This window comes from Oryctolagus cuniculus, chromosome 5 (assembly GCF_964237555.1).
Source record: "Oryctolagus cuniculus chromosome 5, mOryCun1.1, whole genome shotgun sequence".
Taxonomy (NCBI): domain Eukaryota; kingdom Metazoa; phylum Chordata; class Mammalia; order Lagomorpha; family Leporidae; genus Oryctolagus; species Oryctolagus cuniculus.
In genome coordinates this window covers 69,537,375-69,548,299 of record NC_091436.1, presented here as the reverse complement: position 1 = coordinate 69,548,299, position 10,925 = coordinate 69,537,375, and the positions used below count along the sequence as shown (strand labels likewise).

The following is a 10,925-nucleotide window of genomic DNA, read 5'->3' as shown; positions in this document are numbered from 1 at the left end:
AACTTGTGGTAATTGGGCCATTTTTGTCAAATGTTTCCAATATTCTTTCTTTCTCAGTCTTGTTTGACTTTATTGGTGGTGTTGTTTAAAATTGGAAAAAAAAAAAAACAAAAAACCAGTAACAATGCAGCCAAAGCTGCTGAACATCATGGGAGTATTTTAGTGTTTCAGTGTCCGAGTGTGTGTCTGACAGGGCCTAGGAGCAACTACATGAGAAAGGTACTGTTCTGTTTTTTCCCTTACAGAGTGGTAGGCAGAGTCTGGAGCTGGAGTTGGCTGTCATGTCCAAGTTGGTCTGCTTTTAAAATTTTATTGTTTGAAATTACAAGGGTAAGATGAACTGCAGTGTAAGATGGGCTATTTTTAATATACTGCAGCTGTAAAGCACTTTTTTCAATGTTAACACGAATAGTTTGTTTGATTTTTCACTCCATATAAAGATATGTAATCTTAACTGCATCAGTGATTATATTAAAGCTATGATTGTAAAATAAACAGGCAAAAAGGAGTCCATATTTGCTTCATTCAATTTTACTGATCCCTACTAAAAATTAAGTACTTTGTAGCCTAAGCATTTTTGATTAAAGATGTAAAATGGTCAAAACTGAGTGGAAATATATTATGTATATGTCTCACAAATTTAATTTACTTTTCTATTAAAAAACCCCCACTTTCTTCAATATATATTCAGCATTTAAGACTGAAAATAAAGTTACAAATCTATAAATAAAATTTATATAAGAGAGGAAATTTTAAAATTGTTAGGATTTTATTTTATAATCAAAATTAATTAAATTAATAATAATCAAAATTAAAGTATAATTTTCATATCGCTAATTCTCTTACTAATATCATGAACAGGCAACTCCAGCCATACATTGTTATATGTTTATGAAATACTTATATATGTATAAAAATACACTTGTGGCAATTCATTTATTCTTATTCTAATTTCCCTCATGGAGGGTTACCATAGTGATGGGAGATATTTCCTATACACAAGGTAATTATTTATTCCCTTACTTTAAAATAAATGCTGGTCTAAAACCCCATTCATTTCAAGAAATTTGTGTAATTGAAATTATTTTTCCATTATGCATTACTTTTTAAAATGGCAAGATAGTATATTTGACCTACATGCATCTGGCAAATGAAACTACAAAGTTTGTTAAGAGATCAATCTGAATGTATGTTAAATTGTGTCTTCTGAAACCTACATAACTAACAATAATGTCTAAAACTCTGCATGTGGTTTCTGAACTTGCGGGTTTTTTTTACCCCTTTCTTATGATGCTATTTTAAAAATGAATTTTCAATTCTTAATTTTTTAATTGATACATTGCCCCATCTCAGGTAGATCTTGAGTCTTCTGTCACTATATTTTTTTATACAAGTATCTGAAGAGATTGTTTTTTGAAATTAACTTATGCTCTCCCAATGGTTGTGGCTTGCTTTCTAGGGTAATATGTAAATCTATGGGTTAAGCTGTTATGGCAAAGTGATTCCAGCCTGCCACCATGACCAAAAGTATCTGATTGCTGATCAAATTCTCTATATTCGTTTCACCTTTCCCCCAATCTCTGTTAGGTTCTGAGCTCATGCCCAAAGCGCTGTCCACCAGGATAGTGGGAGGCATTTGGTGGTTTTTCACACTTATCATCATTTCTTCGTATACTGCTAACTTAGCCGCCTTTCTGACAGTGGAACGCATGGAATCCCCTATTGATTCTGCTGATGATTTAGCTAAACAAACAAAGATAGAGTATGGGGCTGTAGAGGATGGAGCCACCATGACCTTTTTCAAGGTAAGCCCTGATGGTTGCCTAAAATTTAAATATTAAAATGTTATAGTTCAAACACATCTTTCTTTACTGATGAGTGTCAGCACTTAGCAATACTATTGCTTGTACAGTAACATTAACAGCATATACATCAAGATGCGGAAAGGTGTACAACTAAATATATGGCCATGAAGTCAAATTGGAGAAACTGCCCAAAGGTAATGTACTTTTTGTTTTTTCTGTAAGGTTTTTATCTTCGAATGGAAAAAAAATGTATACTGAAACTGAATAGCAGTAGATTCAGACTCCACCAGGCACAGTTATTCCAGAAGAATAGAATAATCATTTTTAAGAATGCTTCCTTTCTGCATATAAAGAGAATTGAAAATGAATCTTGATGTGAATGAAAGGGGAGAGGAAGCAAGAGAGGGGAGGGTTGCCGGTGGGAGGGAAGTTATTGGAAGGGGGGAGCCATTGTAATTCATAAGCTGTACTTTGGAAATTTATATTCATTAAATAAAAGTTAAAAAAAAAAAGAATGCTTCCTAAACATCCATTTCCTTCTGTTAAAATGAGGCAGAGTGTAACAGCTAAAGAAACTGCCTTTATCCCTGAACTCTGTGTAATGTTGTGTGAGGCACAGAGTCTGAAATGGGCTGCTCATTTGAACTCACAGTGGTTTCCAGAGGAAATGTTCCCCATTGAACATTTACATGGGAGGCATGCTTCTGGTACATGGTGCCTTTCCCTCTTTTTTTTTTTACTTTTCTCTTCTACTCTGGCTTATCTCCCTGGGCTAAAGCAGACCAGGAGGGGAGATTCTACTTTAAAAAGGAGTCAGTATCTTTTGATAATTTTTTTTATATTTTGTCAAATATTTTTACATTCTTTGTAGGCTGATCACATTTGTAAGCATTGGTATTTCCTGTCACAGTTCATACAAATGCAATTGACAGTTCAAATATACAGTAGACATGGTAATCTTTTTATCTTTTTTATAAAATTATTGCCTCAAGTTATAAAAGAGACTCTTGTATTGAGCATGGTTCAAGTGCCTATTGAACACCAGAAACTGCACAGTTTAATGGGTATCCTATAGCCAAAGAGATCTAGTTCTCAATCAAGAAGATTATGATTTAGTTGGAATCAGAAGAATAAATCATCAATTATAGAACTGAGATTTCTGTGACTTAAAGCAGCAACTTTGCCAAATTATATAATTTTCTTTTATAACATTCTTATGAAAATAATTTTTTTTTACAAATACAGTTTTGGAGGACATCAAATCGTGAAGAATGATTTAGAATTGAGTAGTCAAATCCATATTTAAAAAAATTTAATTGTCTAAAAAGTGAATAGCTAGAATGAACAGTAGATTCATACTTTACACTTACTTAGAAAATTATTATTATTATTTAATCAAATTTGTTGACATCCAAACACAAAACAGTTTATTCAGTATAGCTCTGTTAGACTATATTAATTTTCCTAATTGAATATTTAGAATTATTAGAGTCTTTCTTTCTTATAAAATTATTCCTTGAGTGTTTTCATTTTTTTTTTAAATCAGGTGCTGAAATTGCTAAATAAACTTTGTTAGTGTCAAGAAGTTTGTAGGGAGTAAATTTGTGAAAAAACTTAAATACAGTATCCAAGAGACTTTCAGTTTATAAAATCAGTAAATAAAGAACTAAGTATAGTAATTTGTCACCAGAAGTGTTCATTTGTACTTCACAAGTGTTCCCAGTTTTTAATTTCATTTTTTTCCAGAGAACTCAAATATCTTCTTTCAAAGCAGTAATGTATATTGAGCAAACTTTATCTCTGGAAAATCAATTCCAAACTTCTATTTATACTATGTTTTTCTTTTTTGTCTTTCCAATCTTTTGTTCTTTCTTATCTTTTATCTCAGCTGCTCTCTGTTGTGTGATTTTCGCCTACCTTCACTTTTCCTTGCTATTGACTTTTCTTATTCTTTCATTTCTTGTTTGGTCTCTTGCACACAAGGGTGCCTATAGCTTTGGAGAAATTTGACATGAAGTAACTTTGTGTTTCCAACAGTACAGACTTTTTTAGAAGTGAAGCCTTCTTAAAAGTACACTAGTCACAATAAAAACTGCACAGTGATAACTACTAAATTGAGAGTGACCTCATATTGCTAATTTAATCACATACTGAATTTCTATTGTTGAAATTCAGAAAAAATTATTAAAACTTGAGAGGATATATTAAATGTTGACTTTTCTTTTAAGTATTTCAATGTATACTTCAAAGATTAACTCATTAAACTATATAGTTATATGAACCATAGTATGAAAAATTTTAAAAATCTTTAGCAATCTAGAATGCAAAACAATGCATGTTCATTTTTAAACTCCACAGTGAGTTGTGGGTAGGATATTTATATTTGATAACATTCTTTTATTTTTAATTAATAGGTGCACCTACAAAAGCTCTAGGAAGCACCCTTAGGCATTGACTTCTAAAGGAATTTCCATTTTGTTTTTACTAATTTAACAAGATTCTGCTGTTAAGCAATTGTTTTTGGAATGCTCAGTTCCAGAAAAGTATTTTAAAGAATGATATAATTCTTTTTACTACAAACAAGAGTGGCTGGCTCAAGAATCTGGCCTTGCAGAGGGTGAAACATCAGTCTTGCAGATATAGGCAGGGTTCCATAGCTGTTTTACAACACTGGATACTTCCATTTCCAATGACCATGCTTGATTTTGTTCATTGAGTGTGCAAGTGTGAGCATATTGTCTAAAAGAAGAGATCTTCAATCTTTTCTTCTATATCTCTTATACTCCACACACATTCTTCTGGGAAAATTTAAAGCTGCAACTGGCAAAATTATTCAAAATCAGGGAGATACTGGTTTTCAAGGGTTATGCTTGTAAACCACAGAAAACTACTGGAATCACCAAAATGTTCTTAATCAAATTTGGATAATGAAATAGATGAGAATTCAGAGATTTTATTGAAAACTATTAAGGGAGGATTCAAAACATCTCTTTGGGTTCTGGGAATTTGGTGTCCTAGAGCTGCCCAATCATATCCCAGGGCTTAACATTATGCAAAATGTTACTAAGCAACATTCACATTCTTTTCTCTCTGAAGTGTGAAGAGTAGGAAAATGAATGAATATATACAGATTACAGCATCAAAAATAACTATGCTGTAGGTTGGAGCTGTCATGTCCTTTTTTCGGAATCTCTGTATTTTTGAAGTGATTTCATATGGTTTACAACAAGATTCTACATAACCCTGTGTCTATGTAAATTATGATTCAGGTTTTTCAGTTTCCACAAATCCCCTGCTTAGATTTGGCCTATCTGAAATTTCTGACTTGGCCACATATATTAATGTAGTGCATCTTAAGGAAGACAGCTATTAGGTAAAATATTAGAATATATTAAAAATAAGTACAGACAATAGCAAATTTTGAATGGAAATAACCTTAATTCTTTAAAAATCAGAGTCTGCATTCAGAATAGTTGTTAGAAGTGAAAAAAATCTGTAGAATCAGAGAAACCTGAGTGTAATTCTGTTCCTACCACCAACTACCTATAACACTACCCTTTCCCCTAAATGACTCCCCTCCCCTCTAAACTTCTGTTATCTCTAAATTGGAATGACTATCCCTACAAAGCACTGTGCCTTGTAAATACTAAATGGAGGCTTTGCATGGCATGGCAAGTGACTAGTAAAAATCCTGGTAGATGTTCTATATCAGCATGACTATAGTATGAGGCTAATTTTTAAAATTCATGATTGAGAATGATTTTAAATCTGGTCAAATAAATTATATTTCCTTGACACACCCACAACCAGGTAATTTTAAAATATATATAGAAAGAGATCACATTCTATTTATATAAATTAAGTTGCTTCACTCTTTGTATTATTATGGTCATAAAAGACAACTAATTTGATAACTTTTTAAAAATGTGTGAATCAATTTTTAGAAACTATTTTGTTGACCGTGTATTTTGAAATTATGGCATACCGAGGTACAATTAGCAATTCTTTTGGAAGTGTATAATAAGTCTTTGAAAAGTATTTAATATAAAAAGTTCACACTTAATTTTAACCATTTTTTAATCTAATGATTATTATGTCATATTTTAGCCAATGTCACCAGGAATCTTATATTCTCAATCATATGATGTGTATGTTCAGTAATAAGAAATTATGTTTTCATTTAATGAATACTTTTGGGAGACCTTTTATGTAGCAGAAATTATGGTGACTCTTAGACATGTAGCCTTTATCTAAAAGCACATCCCAACTCCTGTCCATCCAGTCTCCTGTGTATCTCCTCTATTTTCTTCACAACTATCGTGGTTTGGACTGATGTTTTTATTGTCCTTGGTTTTTCAGTAAAAATTTAACTTTTTATTTTCCTGGTTTTGCCCCTATTATTCTCCATACTGTTACTAGAATGACTTAGAGTCTTCTAAAATTATCCCCTCCTATTTGCCTTTAGAACTTATCTCCTTTCACACCACAAAGCCCATTGTATTCAGCCTTTTTCTCATCTTTTGTTCATTGTTCCTCACTCTAATCTCTAGTCAAACTTGTTTGTGTTGAGTCCTATGTCATTTGCTGTATTCATGTACCTCCCTCCACAATGCATGCTCTTTTTTCATCCCCATCCTTCTGTAATCACCTAATCGCTTACATTCTTTATTGCTTAGATCATAATTAATACTTTGCTTATTCCAGAGAAACGTTCCTGAATTTTTTTCATACCCAAATCTAACCAGTCTAGTTGAGGTGCTCTACTTCTGTATTCTTTTTAAAATTATTCATGTTATTATTTATTTATGTATTTGAGAAGGAGAGAGATAAAGAGAGAAAGAAATTGATTTTCCATCTACTAGTTTACTCCCTAAATATAACAGCTAGGGCTAGCCAGGCCAAAACCAGGGGCCACAAACTCCAGTCACGTCTCCTGCATGGGTGTCAGGGACTCAACTACATAAGCCATCAATCACTTGCTTCCTTCCCGGGTATATGTTAGCAGGAATCTGGAATGGAGAGTGGAGCCAGGAGTTGAACACAGGCACTGCAGCATGGGGAGATTTAACCACTATGCCAAACATGTGCTTCCATTTTTGTGTTCCTTAAGCATCCTTTTTTGTTACTTCAGTTATCATTAAATTATTGCTCCAAGATATATTTTCTTGGTACTTCTATGTCTTTATACTACATTGCAAAGCATGAGGACAGGGGTTTAGTAAGTCTATATCATTTACTTTTTTCTTTAATTTCTAGCACTGAATTTGCAATGTCTTGGGCTTATGTTGGTTATCAGTTGCCACAATAATATTGCTCTACAATTAGTCAAATCATTATTTACTTTACAAGTCAACTGTCTTCCTAGAAACTTAGGAACCCAGAGCCCATACATTTCAAGTAGACTTACCTGCTTTTATAACAGGTGACAATATTTTGGCCAATACAATTTCTGCTAAATCTCTGTGACCTTTAAATGTTTTGAGCCAAGTTTGTTTATATCCTAAAGCCGCTCCTGTTACCTGTTATTTCACTTTATTACCTATTTGACTTTTTTTCTGTTACCTATTCTGTTACCTATTATTTGACTTTATTTTGACTTAAGCTTTGCTACTTTTGGCTAGAAGTATTTAGTTAAGAATAGAAAGTCTACAACACATTGCCTTATTTTTTTGGAGTTTTTTTTAAGATATCCTCTCACAGTGGGCATTTTGACCAAGGGATTAAGTGCAGCTTGGAATGCCTGCATTCTATATCGGAGTGCCTGGAATCACATTGAACCTCTGCTTCTGATCCAGCTTCCTGTGAATGCACTTGGATGGCAGCAGACAATGGCCTAAATACCCAACTCCCTACTACTCAGGAGACCAGGATGTTGTTCTTGGGTTCTGGTCTTGGTCTGGCACACTCTCCAGCTCTTGTATATTTGGAGAGTAAAACAGTGGATCAAAGAATTCTCTCCCTTCCTCTCTCTGTTTTGTCACTGCCTTTCAAATAAATAAATCTGTTTTTTTTTTTAAGAAAATATTTCAAGGTAACATCATTAGTAGTGGCTGAGGCCATGTTCAGACACTTTTAAGAAATTGCACTGATTTAAGACATTGAGGTTTAGAAATACTTATTACTCAATCATAAAAGTTTTAGCACTCTACATCACTTGGAAATCTGTTTGTTAACTCTTCAGATTTTTTTCCTTCTCCTCCTTTCCTTCTTGCCTCTCCTCCTTGTCTTCTCACTTTCCTTTTGCCTTTTATCATTGTTTTTGTTATTAATAATATTTCTTTATTTTACTGTTTTATCATATGTACCTGAAACTAACCAGCTGCTACTTTAGCCATTTTATCATTTGTTTGAATATCTCTTTGGCTTAAGCCTAAAACTTAATGGTGATATTCTATTATAGTAACACTCTATTAGTAATATTCTATCATAAAGCACACTTAAAATGTTATTTTCACTTACATTCACAGATTCACATTTTCTCAGCTCTCCCCATTGTTTCCATTGTCAGCTGCTTTTTGTTCACCAAATCAACACAATGCATATTTAGTTTTTCTGTATGCCACCATTTCACTGAATTTACTGAATCCTGTATGGTTACCCATTGACTAAAAGAATGCTTCATTCATTGACGGAAATCTTATGACAGAGGTTTTAAGGTTTTGGTAGAAAAATTTCTTTTGTTCTCTAGAGGGGTAAAAAGATTTCTTCAAATTATGGAGCCCTGTACAGTATTCCCAGAAGTCAATTCATTCAGAAATTTGGTGAAGTTAGGAATGAAAACATGTGGATTTCTCCATGTGGAGCAAAAACTTTTATTATTTAATACCTAGAAGCCAAAGGGCCTCCCTTCCTTCCTCCCTCCCTCCCTTCCTCCCTTCCTTCCTTCCTTCCTTCCATCTCTTCTGCCTCCTTTTCTCCCTCCTGTTCCACTGCCTCTTTTCTTTCTTTTCCTTTCTCTCCCCTCCCCCCTCATTTTCTGTCTTTTTGTCTTTTCTTTCCTGTGTAAATTTATCCACCTTAGGAGAACTCAAAGTACACTCTAAACATCAGCTCCCTAATCTTCACAGCAACATGTAAGGAAAGTAGGAAGCAATTATCATTATGCACTTTCAGCAGATGTGGAAACTGGGCCACAGAGAGTTTAAGTGACGTATGAGTTATGACAGACATAACCTAGGAACTCACAATATCACAATAGAAGTAGTAACCAAAAATATTGTAACATAACCATCTTTACTCAGAACTAAGGGCATTAGTCATTTTGGCTCACCCACATGGATCCAAATACTTGATCATATTGACTTTCTGAAACATTTGCCACAAACAATTGGGTAGATACAGCTATGACATATTCTTTATAACCTGCCACTTGTTCTGATCTTACTAGCTCAATGGATCTTCTCAAATTAAATTATGCTTGGGTAATAGTATAGATCTTGAAGCCTAATTGCTTGCATGGTTTGCTTGTGGTGACTTTTTGTTTTGAGAACTAAAGTGATTTGGCTTGCTAAACGCTTGAAGAACATCAGTCATTTTTCAACTCAGGGCTAGAATGTAAACAGCTGATGGTTTACTATACATACTTAACAAATAGATTGAAAAACATATAACATTCATTAGGCACTGCACATATGTTTTAATATCTGCAGAAGTAATTTTAGTTTACTGTTTTTATTTCATGCAGTGGTGGTAGTGCATTTGTGAAAAACTAACTTAAAATGATTTTGAAAGCTGAGGAAGATCATCTGAGTTATTTTGGTGGGCAGTCATTTGTTGCAGTGATTACGGAGGCTTCTAGTTCTGGCCTGATCAGCTCCCATCCTGAGCACCTGCCTCCTGAGTGCTGGCTCAAGTAATTTGGGCCCCTGCCACTCCTGGGAGACCTTAAGAGTTCCCAAATGTTTGTATAGTAGACCAGGGGAAGAAAGCTCTCTCCCAAATAATGTAAAAATTTTAAAAATATTACTTTTGAATTCTCAACCTGACTGCATATTTGAGTATTAGAATTCTTTGGGAAGCTTTTAGAGAATACTGAGGCCCAGGATCCTCAGCAGGCCAGTTAATTCAGAATATTGAGGTGGGAGTCCAAACCTTCTTTTTTTTTCAACAAAATTTTTAATTATATGGATAGCATCTTCAGTGTTCACATATTTACTATTGTAGAATTCTAATCACTGTGCATTACTAAGAAATCATTAAAATATGATAATCAGAAATTCATTATTATTTTTAATTTTATAAAAGGAATAGATTTCAAGTATTTCATATATATACAGTTTTAAGAACGTAAGATTTCCCTCTCTTCTTTCCTTGGTCCCACCCTCCTTTCTCCTTCTTTTATTTTTATTTTAATTTTTCAGATGACATACTTTCAAATTACTTTGTAATCATAAGGTTAAACCTCCACCAAATAAAATTTGCAACAAGTAGTAAGTATAAACTCTTTATAGTATTTCAGTATTTATTAAACACTTGCTCATAGAAGAGTTTCCCTACTTGGGTGATATTAGCTTGCCATACTGGTTTATTTCTTTTTTCTTTTTTTTTTTTTATTTGACAGGTAGAGTTATAGACAGAGAGAGAGACAGAGAGAAAGGTCTTCCTTCCATTGGTTCACCCCCCAAATGGCCGCTACGGCTGGTGCATTGCGCTAATCGGCAGCCAGGAGCCAGGTGCCTCCTCCTGGTCTCCCATGTGGGTGCAGGGCCCAAGCACTGTCCTGGAAGAGGAGCAACCGGGACTAGAACCCAGTGCCCATATGGGATGCCTGCGCCGCAGGCGGAGGATTAACCAAGTGAGCCGTGACGCTGGCCCTGCCATACGGATTTGTTTCAAGTCACTGTTATTTATTTAGCATCAGTTTAACTTTAGTATTGGGATACCTTTTGTCTTCAATAATTTAGGGGACAAAATGTTATATTTCAGTTTTATGTCACATGAGTGACATTGTCTCTGCTAATAGGACAACAATTTAAAATGAAATATTAGGTAGATGATCATTAAAGATTTGTGAATACACTATATGATTTTAATAGGTTATATTATCCTCAGTTCCAGATCATTACCTGGCAAAGTTAGGAATATTATTATTTTTTACAATTCATTATTGTAACCATTTGA

The 10,925-nt window shown here is 33.9% G+C and overlaps 1 protein-coding gene across 6 annotated transcripts in view; it reads left to right on the top strand.

The window, feature by feature from the left end:
* Positions 1–10,925, top strand: part of GRIK2 (glutamate ionotropic receptor kainate type subunit 2) — a 733,451-nt gene that overhangs the window by 614,601 nt on the left and 107,925 nt on the right. For 5 of the 6 annotated variants that reach the window (XR_011388963.1, XM_017345301.3, XM_051855437.2 and 2 more), the window contains one exon: positions 1,588–1,805. Coding sequence is in view for 5 of the 6 variants with exons in the window: in XM_017345301.3 (XP_017200790.1) it covers positions 1,588–1,805 (218 nt within the window). In the remaining variant the exon portion in view is untranslated. Of the gene's footprint in view, positions 1–1,587; positions 1,806–2,027; positions 2,283–10,925 lie in introns of those variants that run through there. The other variant, XM_051855439.2, reaches the window with a different exon arrangement.